This window comes from Melozone crissalis, unplaced genomic scaffold (assembly GCF_028551555.1).
Source record: "Melozone crissalis strain CALT ecotype California unplaced genomic scaffold, PUWL_Pcris_2 ptg000081l_1, whole genome shotgun sequence".
Taxonomy (NCBI): domain Eukaryota; kingdom Metazoa; phylum Chordata; class Aves; order Passeriformes; family Passerellidae; genus Melozone; species Melozone crissalis.
This window is the reverse complement of record NW_026535858.1, coordinates 3,422,107-3,436,327: the sequence shown is the minus strand read 5'-3', so window position 1 is coordinate 3,436,327 and position 14,221 is coordinate 3,422,107. Positions and strand designations below refer to the sequence as shown.

Below are 14,221 nucleotides of genomic sequence, written 5' to 3'. Positions count from 1 at the left end.
TGTTTTCTTAATAAAGGCCAACCACACCTTATTTCCAATTTGGATGTGCAGACCAGCACCTGGAGAATATGCCAAAATACAAAATCCCTGGGAATATTGCCCCTCTAACAACTTCCCAGCCCTCTCCTCAGGAAACCTTTGACTCCTGTTAATTGACGGAAACTCATTATGGTGGTGATCCCAAGCCCAGACACAGCAAGGGGACTCAGCCAAGCCCTGCTCAGACAAAAGGAGGGCCCTGATGACACCCTGAATTAAACACACAGCCCCGCAGGTCACCCAGGGCAGTGGAAATCCTTTGGGATCTCCACCAGCCCCGGTGCTGAGGCTGTCCTGGGGCTCTGCAGGAGCCACAGCAGGGTCTGGAGCAGGAGCAGGGGCAGGAGCAGGAGCCCCATGGCTCACAGGGGGCTCTCAGCACAGACATGGCACCCGTTAAGGCAACACGAATTCTGAAGATGTTTCAAAGCCCTAAGAGTTGGGGGAGAGTTTTTAACAACTGTATTAAAAAATAGACATTTTAAAGACTGGCTACATCTTCAGCATGTCAGGTATCACTTCTGTGCTTGGCAGAACACTCTCAGCCACCCCCACTTTGTTATTTCTGGGAGAAGCCCTTGCCCTCACGCTGCCTGCTGAAGGAGACACAAGCCACAGCCAGAGAAGCAGATCCCATCACTTGTTCCACCAGGCAGAGCAGCAAAAGCACAACCAGCTGGCCCAGGAGACACCCACAAACTGAGTCTGGCCTGTGCTCACACAGAGCGAGGGTCAGACACCCCCAGAAGGAGCCAGCTCACTGGAGCCCCTCACACAGCAGCTCCCCAGAGCCCTGGCCAGGGTTGCTGTGGGTACAGACCAGGTGAGCCCTGCCCAGCAGCCCAGAGGAACGGGCAGAGCATCCCCCTGGCAGTCAGCGACTGCACATCCCTGATCTGACACACGGCCTGCAGCAGAGACCCCAGGGCAGGCAGGAGCAGTGTCTGACCCTCCACCACTGTGCACCCACAATCAACCGGGTGCTTGATCCAACAGGACTCACCCTTGCAAGGCTCAAAACCCCCCTAGGAGCAGACACAGAGGTGGCAGCACAGGCTGGGTTAGGAAGAAACGTTAAAAACATCCCCTCATGGTAAAAAAAGAGCTGAGGCTGTGCGTAGACTTTTGGGTGGTTTGCCCTCAAGGACCAGATCACCTCAGGAGAAGCAGCAATAGCTCCCTTGGTGTCCATCCCAAGTGCTCCGGGCTTCCAGAGTGGCACCCCTCAGAGATGCTCCTGCTGCCCACCCCAGGCAGATTTTAAGGTACTGAAGTGTCTGTGTTTGTGCTGTGCCCAGGGCACCACGAGAAAAACACAGCCCAGGGTTTTAAACAACAAACAAAAGAGCAACACTGTCCATGGAAAAGGCAACATCGTTTTCCCTAGGGCTGTTCCACCAGCAGAGTCACCCCAAGTGAGGCTCTCACTCACACTGTAAGCAAGAGATGAACAGAACAGGAGTGGGGCTGAGTTAATGCCCAAAGCCAGGCAATCCTCTGGTCCTTTCCCCACGGCTCCATCCCGCTGATCCCAGCCAGCCTCTCCACTCGCTGCTCCTTTCACCAAATAAGGCCCATTCCCACCAGCCAGCACGGGCATCAGCAGCTACAGCCTGTCAGCCCCATCAGAGCCAGCACAAAGCTCTCACATAACCCATCTTCTGCTCAGCACAGAGCCTGGCCCTACCCAGGACACTCCTTGGTGCTGCTCAGTGCCGAGCAAGGGACGCAAAGCCTGGGAAACACCGGGACAACAACCTGGCAGCAGCAGCTGCCCCAGCTCAGGGCAGCTCTGCATCCCTGCTCTGACCCTCAGCACGGCTGTCACCCCTCCCAAACCTCTGCTGGCCTCGCTTCTCCTCGAGCAGACATCACAGAGCCCATGCAACACCACAGCTGGAATTCACCAAGGAAACCCCCCCTTCAGCATCATCAAAAGCCAGAGGTGGCTCAGCAGCACTCAGTGCCCAGCCCTAAGCCCAACTCCTGGCCTAGCTCTGTGGGAAAGGTCTGTCCTGTCCACCAAGGCCAGGCAGCCCCCAGTGCCAGCACCATCACCAGTGAAAACCCAGCACTCGCTCTTCTGCAGCAGCCGGCACGGGAACACAGAGCCACACCAGCCGTCTGGTCCTTGTTAGCATTAAAAATTAAAGACAGAGCAAACAAAACCTAAAGCTCCAACATTTATTATGGCAATTTCCCACCCACCCACAGACCTACACTGTGTTTTGCTTTATTTTTAATTCATCACATCAGATGTGCCTCCCGAGGAATGGCACATTGCGGGGATAACCAAGAGGCTGAGTTGTCCACGAGAGCAAGACAGTCTTTTCCATGGGGAAAGGAGCCAGTCGGAGCCATCATTAAGCCCTTGACCTTGGTGGGTGGGGTTTTTTTCGTTTGTTTGTTTTTAGAAAATGAAAAAAAAAAACCCCAATGAACAAAAAGAAACCCCCAAAAAACCGAAAACCCCAGCCCCAAAGAAGTGTTGTACTCTATTACAAAATATAAATACGATAGTCTTGCAGGCAGGAGGAGCCCGGGGAGCTGCTGTCGGCGGGTGACTCCTCAGGCTCTCCCGGGATGGATGGAAGGATGGATGAGCCACAGGACAGAGGCACCTCCGCACGCCCAGACGCCGCCGGCCGCTCGCCCCAGCTTCACCTCCTCTCAGAATTTAAGTGCTCTGGAACTTCCATCCGAAAACTGCCAGACATCCGGGGCTCCCTGGGCGCCGCGCCAGCTGGGGGGGTACGCCGAACCTACAGAGAGCATGGGACAGAGGAGAGAACAGCTGTGACACGGCCCACGGTGTGAGTCATCCCCTCACCCTACTTCTGTCTGTCCCTTTTCTGTCTCTAACATCTGGGGCACCCAGCTGCCACAGAGGGACACGGCAGCACGGAGCCCTTCCTCTCTCAGGCCACGCTCCCGCATCCGGCATCCTCGGCACCACAGGGATCGTTTAGGAGGAAAAACCTCCGGGCTATACTGGGCAAGGACCAAGCCAGCCTGTCTTGCAAACCTCCTCCTAGTCCTTCCCAAACCCTCGTGGGCTTCCCCCAGGTGCAGAAGGCCCTGCTGAAGCCATTGGGACTGGTAACACGGCACACGGCGGGTGGATCACCGAGGGCTTTTCCCAGCTCCCAGCACGTGGATATCACACGGCAGCAAAGCTCCAGCTGCACTGCCCCAGCCCACACCCAGCAAAGCACGGCAGGGGCACTGGAAAGCAGACATTCCCAGCAGCCATTCCCAGCTCCAGGCTGGTCACCCAGCACTGCCCTACCCACACGACAGGCCGAGGGCTACACCGAGGCAAGGCCGGCACATCGTCAACACACTCCTCAAAATCCACCTCGGCCACCCAATGGGGAGCTGCTTTTCGTGGAATTTACTTCATTCATACTTAAAAGAGTGGTTAAAGGGCTACTACACGTGAGCTGCCATCAGGACTCAGTAACCAGCTCCTTCCTAGGCCAGGTCTTCAGTGGGTATTAACTGGAATGTCTCCTCTGAAGTCAGGAGCACCATGCCTGGTTTCCCTCCAGGGAGGGATAGCTGCTGCTCCTGTCTGAGCCCAAGTTTCCAGGCTAATGTTAAAGCTGGCTGGGACTTCCAAGGCAGCCAAGGGCAGCACAGCCATCCCAGCCACTAGCACACCACCAATGCAAAGCTTAAGTCCTGCTGAGGGGCACAAAACCTTGGGGTTCTTTCCCCCACGCCTCCTGTCCCTCCTGCATCCCTGTGGCTCGTAGGAAAGCAGCAGCCGAGCATCTGGGCTCGAGGAGCAGCATCTCTTCAGCAGCTCTGGCAAAGAGCCCTCCGGGCAGTATCGCTCTCTGCTAGTCAATACTACAATTTGTCCATGCATCCGCCAGAAGTGGGTTTCAACCTTTAGTGGAGGGAAAAAGAGAAGGAGGGATCTAAGAGAGCAGCTGGTATCATTTTTCTGTTGGGTACAAACTCTGCGCTTAGATAAACCCCAAAACTGTATCTCATCAGATACGCCACAGCCTCCTGAATGTCAAGCAAAGACATGGTATCGCTTATTCCTGTATTAGCTCAGCCCTTGGAAACATAGTAATATGAAACATCTGTAGCCTAAATTCTGGATACTGTTTCAGCGCCTTCATTACAAAAATCATTGCATTTGGAGGAGATTAGACACTAAAGGGTCCATGCCATAAACCCATGTTCCCCCTCAAAACAGAGCTTGAGATTTTAATGATAGATGCTGTTGCCCAACTATCACTCATTCCTAGAGACACCTTTTTGCACAGCAACAGGGAAGGCTCTGGGCAGCTCAGATCATGCGTGCACGGGATGCCAAAGCAGCTCGAGAGCTCGTGGTGGGGCCTGGCACACCCACACCCCAACCCAACAAACTCCAGCGGGTTCATCACACCCCTGACTTACTGCCCCGGCAGGAAAACACCACATCCATGCACTCCTGCTTTGGTGTGGGGTGCCAGGCCATTGCCACTAGCGAGCTATGCCCTCGCCAGCCTCTGCTCAGACAACTCCTCCTACAGCAGGAGCTGCTCCTTCCTGCACACCACTGCCCCTGCCCTGTGCACCACATGGCACCCACCGGGCTCCTTCCTCTCTGGGAAACCTGGGAAATTCAGCTCTGGGAAACCTGGGAATCACAGAGAAGTCAACAGTTTGCTTTCCACTGTGGCAGCACAGGTCTGCCTAGCGATGCCTGCCTACGGATACATGCAGATGCCCACCAATGTGCTTCCATATGAGATTACTCCGTAAGTAAAACACAATGTAGGGAACGGCAGTGGGACAACAACCACTGTAGGACAAACCCAGGGTACAGCACCCACTCCATAACACACCCAGGCTATGCTCAACCCCGGGCACAGCCTAACCCCAGTCCTCTAGGAAACACCTCCACCGTGGTCTCACAACAACCAGCCATAAAAACAGGGACAGAGAGGGAGAGACCGGACTCTGTACAGGTATTTCCTGGCACAGCATCAAAAGATGCGTCATCAAGGCAGCTGCAAAGCACATCCCCGCGGGCACTGCCCCTCCAGGGAACAGCCCGTGTCCATGCCTGCCACCTGGAGCTCCCCCACAGGGGTGGGACTGTGCCTCCCCTGTGCCAGGGATCCCTCTGGCACCACTGCAGCCCCAGCCAGCGGGTACCACCCTGCTGAAGGGGACAGCAGCTCGGGGGGCACTGCCGACACCTTTCCAGCCCTCCCACACTCTCATCCCAATAGCCCAGACAACAAAACCTTCCCCACTCCTCTTCCAGGACTAAAATATTCTTTACTACATTCTTTTCAAAACTCTCTTAGAAAAAGAACATATTTTTCTTCTTTAGATAGGTATTTCTGTCTTTTTTTAAAATTCCAAACCTCCCCCTTCAGAAGGCGCCGGGCAAAATACAGGCAACAAATGATGCCATCACAAGAAGACAACAGAACAACTGGAAGGTTTTACAGAAATCAAAAAAAAAGGAAAAGAAAAAAATAGTATTAAATCCATTACACTAGGAACAGCAAGAGACAATATCACAGCGGTATGTGCTTTAATAAAGTAAAGAGATGCTGCAACATGCAGTATTTGTCAAACTGACAACATATACAGACCCCTAAGGGGGGACGGGGGGGACCTGAACTCCGGATTTTAGAGACAATGCACAGAAACCTGCAATTCCCACCAAAAAGCCAAGAAAAAAAATCAAAGCCCGGGGAGAAAAGCAGGGAGCTCCCAGCTCCAGCTGGGAGTGGGGCTGGGAGCTTTGGGCTGGGCTCGGTGCGACCCCAGAGACCTCGGCCCCCCAGAGAAATCAGCTCTCAGGTGCCAGGGGTGACTTCACCCCGTCCCCAAAAGCAGCAGGGGACGGGGAGCCCCGGGGGCTGCAGAGCTGTGGTTTGCTCACCTCTTGTGGCACAGATCGGCCCCAGGGCAGGGAGGGAGGGAGGGAGGTCCCTGCTGCAGAGCGGGTGAAGGCCGGGGTGCCGCAGGGCTATCGCGGTGAGGGCTCACAGTCACTCCTGATCTAGAGGGGGGAAATCCCAAAGCTACAGGTCCAGACTGCAAACACCTTCCACTGGTGGACAGTGACCTCCTTAGCCCAAAAATCCCCTTCCTGGGCCGAGGGGCCCATCTAGGTAAGGCCAAGCTGGGCGGTGGGCGCTGGAGCGGGCCCCCCAAAGGCCCCTTCCCCTAGAGCCTGCTGCTGGAGCCACCTGCAGCGTGTGTCAAATGAGGACACCAGAAGCTGACACTGTGTACTTTAAGGTTTTTTTTTTATTTTTTCAATAAAGGGACAAAATGGGTGTATGAACAGGATAATGCAGACAACTGCCAAAAAAACACAGACAGTGGTTTTTCCAATAGAACTTAACAAAGACCAGAAACAAATACAATAAAAAGCCAGGTTGTAATGACCTTTGGTCATCCAAATAATAAAAAAAAAAAAAAATTAAAAAAAAATTTAAAAAAACTCCCCCCCCAAAAAAAACCCCCAAAGAAAAATAAAAGATCAAATTAAGTGCCTCTGTTTTGAACAGAGCACATAAGCAATAATAAATAGTGACTCCCATAGTAAAAGATAAAATTTCAAGTTACGACAAACAGCTTTCATTACAGGAATAGAAAAGGCCAATAACAAAATATTCTGCATTGCCATTTACAAAAAAGTATTGACTCAAGCGGGCTTTCTCTTTAATATGCTTTGCATATGAAATTCTTTCCAATCTAAATATAAAGCACCATTTAGTTTTTGGCAATGAAAAAAACTGCAAAACGGTTTTTTCTTTTCTTTTTTTTTTTTCCTTTTTTTTTAGCTTTTTTTTTTCTTTCTTTTCTTTTCTTTTCTTTTCTTTTCTTTCTTTTCTTTCTTTTACTGCATATGAAGTTAAGATGCTGGAATGTCGGGTGATAGAAGGAAAGGGACATAAAGCACACTACATAACAAACCAACGTTATTAGCTTGCAGTACTGCATACAGTATGGCAGCAGGAAAAAAGAACGAAAAAAGATATGTACACCCCTCTGTGACGGCCAGCAGCGTGACATCGGAACAGGTTTCCCCCAAAGGGCCATTATATGGCCTCGGATCTGTACAATGTCACACCTTTTTTGTCTTTTTGTCTTTTTTCTTTTTTTTGAAACATACAAATAATTTGCACTATATTATCCTGCCAAATTAAAAAAATATACTGTGGCAGCCTGTGGTTTTTTTTTTTTTCCACTACCAAAAAAGGTACATCGATACCTTTTGAGAGAACAAGCAACAGTTAAAAATACAAGCTTCAATATAAATACTATAGTGCCTACACTAGATGAACATTTAATTCAAATACCATTCTAGAAATACAGAAAAAAGAGACCATAAATGTGTTTTAGCATAGGAATCAACATGAGTGTGCATTTTCCTATATTTAAGTACTATATAATCTTAAAACCTTTCCCCAATGCATGTTTTTATACAACCTGAAGAGCTGTGTATATCCAAGGCATAGAATTTCCACTACCATTTTAAAATGAGTAACAAGTCTTGTACACCACCAAGACAATGAACCCTAAAATACAGTTTCCCCCTAAACATAATGAAGTGTTGTGGTTTTTTTTTCTTTTTCTTCCTTAAAAAAATTTTCTTAACATTTATATTTAAAAAAAGGTTTTGTGGTGTTTGTTTTTTTTTTTTAAATCCTTTTCTTTTTGTACAAAAAAAAAAAATCCTTGCACTGTAGGAGTGAAAGCAATCATTCATTTTATGTGAGTGTAGAGTCTGTTTCCATTCACAGCGCTGTAATGTCGCGTCCGAGAAGATAAGCTCATTAGTCAAGTAAATGGCTGGCAAAGTTTGTGGGGTTTTGTGGGTTTTTTTTTTTGTTGTTTTTTTTATGCTCATCAAATGTGTGTTGAATTTTCCTTTTTTAAATTTTTTTTTTTTCTTTTCGGCTTTCTTGCAACTTTTCCCTTAAAAGTATAGACCTGTAAACTGGGAAAATTGTACAGTGCACTTAATTGTCCTATCTGAGCAGTCTTATTTTATACTCAACCTCTGTACCTTTGATTAAAGAAAAGATACAGACATCACAGGCAGAGTCAAGTGCTATTTGAACACCAACCGGGGCAGGCGCTAGCTTAGGAATAAAACAAGGAATCCTCTTCCACGTCAACACAAATAGCACACAGAGGATGGGAAAAAAAAAATGAAGGACAACTTTTAGGGAGCACAAACAGATACTGCTACTCTTTTGCTTTTTTTCTTCCTTTTTTTTTTTTTAATTTCCTGTTACTTCTTCCAAAGCATCACATTAAAGGCAAGTCTTATAAGAGTTCATAGTTAATCACCACTGTGTCGATATTAGCTTATACACCTGTTCTAGTTTTAAATGGCAAACAGTACCACATTGTGCTAATAAATCACAATTTATTTATTTTTTTGCTCCTCTATCTGTTACACTCGGTAAAATATTATTGCCAGTCTTTATTTTATTTTTTATACGGTATACACAGGGTCTTAAAGTTTATAATTTGATTGTCAGCTTGACAACCAAGTGGCTCCGGATTTATTTGTTTTGGTGCCAGAATCAATAAAAGATATTATTAAAAGTAAATATCTTCATAAAACGGATTTCCTTTATTGTGTGTTTAATGGTGTTGAAGGGCCTCTGCGCGTTTCACATTCTATTTAATCATGGATGGGGAGGGGGAATAAAAGTTTGGGGCAGGGCGGGCGAGGGGCAGGTTCTACATCTCGTTTTAAGCTCTCTCCACGAGCCAAGCAGGGTTTTAGACCGGTTCGATCAGTTTTAAAAAAATAATAGTAATAATAATAATAATTAATAATAACAATAAAAGGCAGAGGAGAATGATGATTAACTAGGACTGAGCGGGTCATGTCTTTCTCTTCCTTAGTTTCCTCTTCCCTCTTCGTTCCTAGGTGGGCGGCGGCGTGAGGGGCACGAGGCGGCTCCAGCGCGGCCGAGCTGGCGACGAGCTGCGCGTGGAGGACGAGCAGAAAGGAGCCACTGCCATCGGCCGTGGCTGACCCAAGGCACTCGGATTACTTATTATCATTATCATCATCATTATTATCATTATTATTATTTTTGTGGGTGGGCGGGTGTGTTTGAAATCAAAAGCTAAGAGAGAAATCTACCTCTTCCTGACTGGTGGCGGTCGGTTATTCCCAATTAAAGGCCGTTTTTAGTGTTCCCGAGGGGAACTCTGTCTCCAATCGTGGGTTTATTGGTTTAAGACAGCGATCTAGGCTAACACAACGCTTCTTCGGTGCTATCGGTCCTGTCCGCAGAGGGTCACCCACAGCGAGCTTTCCTTTGCACGTCACAAAACAAAACTGTACATGATATGTATTACAGGATGTATGTATGCAGCATGGTCGGTTTTGTTTGCTCTCGGGTTTGGTTTTGTTTCACTTTTCTTTTTTTTGTTTTTTTTTTTCCTCCTGCTCCTCCTCTCCTCTTTTTTCCTCTTTTCCTCTTTTTTTTTTTTCTTTTCCTTTTTTTTTTTTCCCGAACGGAATTGGAAACAGCGACGTGTTTGCTCAGCAACTAATCAGGGACAATTTAAAAACAGCCATAACATACCATACATGCTGTCTAATCCAAAAATTAAAAAAGAAAAAGAAATTAAAAAAATAAAACCAACCAAAATAAAAAAAAAAACAACCCAAAAAAAAAAAAAACCCCAACATACACAACATGTAAATTATTGCACAAGAGAAAGGCTCAAAGTTTGCGTAAAATGCAATAGTATTGCCCCGATACAGATCATGCATTCAAACGGTGAGAACAAAAAGAAAATAAACAGGGTGTGCTGGTGACAAGCACTTTCCAAATATCCTTAGCTTCCATGACTTCCATCACAAGGGACTAGAAAATCTCTACGGGGATGCGGGGCGGGGGGTGGGGTGGGGGGGGGCGGTGTGGATGGGGGTGGGGGGGTACGAATATACCTCTATTCAGTTTTTATCTCGTTATTCAAGACTCGATCACTGTGCCATTTTTTCATGTGTTTCTCCAGGGTACTGTACACGCTAAAAGGCATCTTACAAATCTCGCATTTGTAAACGTCCTTTCCCACCTGCCCGTGTGTTTTCATGTGCCGGGTGAGCTTGCTACTCTGGGCGCAGGCGTAGTTGCAAAGCTCACACTTATACGGCCTCTCGCCCGTGTGGCTCCGTCTGTGGACGGTGAGATTACTACAGTTCTTGAAGACCTTCCCACAGTACTCACAAGTGTCGCTGCGTCTGCCCTCTTTTGAGCTGGGCCTGCCAGGGCCCGGGCCACTAATATGGGGGGTGCTCCCTCCGCTTCCCGTGCCGCTGCGGCCTGAGATCCCTCCGTCCAGCTCGCCCGGCGGCGTGGAGAAGCGCAGGCTGCCGTTCTCCGAGGAGTGCTCGGAGGAGGAGGCGAAGGGCGATTGTCGGGAGTCGCCGAAGCTGAGGAAGGGGTCCTTCAGCTGCCGGGAGGCGGCGTAGCCCGCCAGCCACTGGGAGTAAACGTTCTCGGTGTTGGGCATGGCGGCGGCCGGCAGGTCGAACTCCTTCTCCAGCTTGATGCGTTTGGAGAAGGGGCTCAGGGAGCTGGGGCTACCCAGCAGCAGCTTTTTGGACAGGCCTCCCGAGGCAGACTCCCCCGGGGAGCAGCCCCGGCCGTTGACGGCCCCCTCGTCGATGCGGTCGGACTCGCCGGCCACCGAGTCTTCGTCGCAAGTGTCCCTGTGCACCTCGGGCTCGGGGAGGTGGCCCCGCTTGTGTTTCTCCCCCAGGACCTGGTGGAAGGCCTCGCTGAAGTGCTGCATGGAGCTCAAGACCATGCCTTGCATGACGTCCGGCATCGCCCGGCCCTCCTCGCCAGCCCGCGAGTTGTTCTCGTGGTGACGGGCCGCCTCCAGGCTCATCCCGAAGCCATAGTCCGGCCTGTCGCTCTCGTTCAAGTCCTCCTCCTCTTCCTCCTCCTCCTCCTCCTCTTCCTCCTCCTCCTCCTCCTCTTCCTCATCCCCGTTCTCAGGGATCATGTTGGGGTCGTTCTCGCTCTTGAACTTGGCCACCACGGACTTGAGGGCGCTGCTGGCGCTGCCCACCAGGTCGCTGGTGCCCGGCTCAGGGGAGCTGGCGGTGGAGAGCCCGTCGTCCGACTTCACCGTCATGGGGGAGGACTTGTGCATGTGGGTCTTCATGTGGCGCTTCAGCTTGCTGGCCTGCGTGCAGGCGTGGTCGCAGAGGTTGCACTTGTAGGGCTTCTCCCCCGTGTGGCTCCGGCGGTGCACCACCAGGTTGCTCTGAAACTTGAAGGTCTTCCCACAGAACTCGCAGGACTTGGACTTCATGGGGGGCTGGGAGGGAGGAGGAGCAGACTGCAGAGGAGGGAGGGGTGGCGTGGCCAGGAACGGGGGCTTGCTGCCGGGCTGGAAGGGCTGCAGCAACCTTTGCATAGGGCTGGGCCGGCTCGGGGACAAGGGTGGGCTGGAGGTGTTGCCGGCCAGCTCCCGCAGCCTCCGGGAGAAATCCATAGCGGGGGGCTCCATCGCCATGGGGTTCAGTCGCAGCACCCTGTCAAAGGCACTAGGGTGATGGGTGGCCAGAGCCATTTCTTCCGCACCCAGGCGCTCAATGCGATGCGGATCCAAATGGTGCCTCGGGGGAGGGCTAAAGAGGGGCGGCGTGGGTGGGAAACGCCCTTCTCCCAGCCCCGACGCCTCCCTCGAGACCGAGCCGGGTATTCTGAGCAGGTTAAAAGGGTTATTGTCTGCAATGTGAATCCCGTGGAGAGGTGGCTGGGAAGGGCACTCTGCACCTAGTCCTGTTGGGATACCAACCCGTGGCGTCAGGGGGCTGCCGTGCTCGCTTTCTAGGTAGATCCGTAAGCCGTGTGTGTTCTGTGCGTGCTGCAAGAGGAACCAGGCGCTGTTGAAAGGCTGTTTACAAGTCGTACACGTGTAGCTGCTGGGCTCATCTTTACCTGCAAAATAACACAACAAGCAGCGTCAATCTCCGGCCGTCCAGCGGCGGGCGAGCGCTCGCCTCCCCGCCTAACCTCCTCTCCTCCTCTGGGACGCTCAGCTGGGAGCTGGGCAAGGGACATCCCAGCCCAGGGACAGGCAGGGGACAGGAATGGGAAGAGAGCAAGCACATCCACCTCCTCCCACCACGCCCAGCTCTGGGTTCAAAACTGAACCATGCTGGGCACCCATAGAATAAAACAGGCCAAGAAAAGCAAGAGATGTTGAAGTCAATCAAATCCAGCTCCAACTCAGTTGACTGAAGCTGTAGGCACTTAGAGTATTTGTAAATAAATATGTAAATAAATATATAAATAAATACAAAATAAAGAAATTCTTTTCTGAAAAGCACTCCACACAGATCAGTTCAAAGCATCACAACTGCCAGAAAGCTGGGCATCCACCACGTTTTTAGTCTCCTCCTTATTTCGAGGCTAACAATGTGTACAAAATTTAGAATCAACTTCTGCTCCTTAGCAGAGATTCACCTCTGGGGCAAGGAAAGAAATGAAAATAAAAAGGGAAGGGGGGACGAAAAAAAAAATAAATCCAGCACAGGACAGGGAAAGGAGAAGACAGAGAGAGTGGCAGCTCCGCCAGGGAAAGAGCTGGAGGCCGGCCAGGAGGCCTGGCCGAGCGCCCTGCCGGAGCCGCATTATTTCTCTCGCGCTGAAAAGAAGCTGAGGATGGTAAATGCCACTTTGGCAAGTAGTGAGCTAACTCTATTTCATGATAATTTATTTTTGGAGATAACACGGACATTATAAAAGAGCAACCAACTAATAAATAACTAAACAAAAAGCCGGCTAATAATGACAGCAGAAAGCAGCCCCTTCTAATATACGGCAAAACAAGGGGGATGAATAACTTTTTGAGGGCCGCCTGTTTGGGAAGAGTGGCATGAGATATGGCGAAGGTGAGGGTGCCTTTATTGATTACTGGGATTTTGCAAATAATTCACTTCCACCCCCATATGGATGCTATTTGCTAAATGCCGGTAAACCGAAGCTGGAGCTAAGAGAAGGATATAAATTCATTTCCAGCCTTGTTCAGCACTTCTCATGGAGCTGTTGTTTAGCGATATTTTAACAAATAAAAATAACGTTGAGGTTAGCTGAGAGATAAACCAGGAGCCTTCCAAGGGCATCAGCACTTGGGGCGGTACTGGCCTTCACCACATATTCCTGCCCTGACTCAACATTTACATCCCAAGGCATCTGCTCTTTAGGCATCTCTCTTGGGTAAACAGGCTGCACTGACAGTTGCCCTCATTAGGTTTCCCCTATTTGCCTAATACAAAGAAAAGGAAGATTTAAAAAAACCAAAAAAGGTGAATTAGGAAAGGGAACATCACTTTATGTGCTCCCATCTTTTTTCCCATCTCACGGGGAGGACGGGAGGAAAATGTCATGTGGGCATTTTCCTCCTCGATGATCTTGGGATACAGGACAGAACCAGGCATCTTTAAGGTCCCTTTCAACCCAAACCATTCCATGATCCTGAGATCCAGCACTGGCTGTACTGCTCCATCCCAGCTTCCCTCCCTGCCTCCCAGCTCTGCCGCTATTCCACGTTTGGCCTGAGAAGCTGAATCAGGCAAGCAAAGAGCCTCAATCATCTACAGCAGGCATTTAACACTTTAATCACTTTAAAAGCCTTTGGAATAATATTTAATGTTTCACTCTGAAGCCTGCATCGCTGTGTTTAGTATGTGCCAGGCATGTGAGCACAGATAAATACTTAAATCTACTGAGATTAGAGTGAAATTCAATTGGACTTTCACATTCCTGTGCTCATTTGTGAGCTTGGGGGGGAGAAAAAAAATTATCTTGCTTCATCATATTGAAGTGGATGTTTTTAACACCACGGTAGGAGCTAACAACGAAACACTACCTTGCCTCTCTACCTTATGGATCAGGTCAGAGAAAATAGCATTTTATCTTATAATGAGGATACAACATCGAGTGTTTGCTACCACATTTTAGTATTCCCATCAACTAGATATTCTAGATCATAAGGGCAGCTCGTGTAATCATAATGTCAATGAGAAGGGCTGTTACGACTGAGACTAAAGATTACATGGAAAAAGCTGCTTTGAAACTGGTAATTATTACCAGTCCACTAATAGCAAATGATGCATTACAGTTTCACCGTATAATCTGTATTTCACTCAGCT

At 49.5% G+C, this 14,221-nt stretch overlaps 1 protein-coding gene across 4 annotated transcripts in view; it reads right to left on the bottom strand.

Annotated features, from left to right (window-relative positions):
- Positions 1-2,209: 2,209 nt before the first annotated feature.
- BCL11A (BCL11 transcription factor A) overlaps positions 2,210-14,221 on the bottom strand; it is a 69,954-nt gene continuing 57,942 nt past the window's right edge. Inside the window, exons 3-4 of one of the 4 annotated variants that reach the window (XM_054290171.1) lie at positions 10,126-12,005; positions 2,210-2,801 (exon numbers count right to left, since the gene is read on the bottom strand). In XM_054290171.1, coding sequence (XP_054146146.1) covers positions 2,700-2,801; positions 10,126-12,005 — 1,982 coding nt within the window. In that variant the 3' untranslated portion in view covers positions 2,210-2,699. Of the gene's footprint in view, positions 2,802-9,986; positions 12,006-14,221 lie in introns of those variants that run through there. The other 3 variants (XM_054290172.1, XM_054290173.1, XM_054290170.1) reach the window with 3 other exon arrangements.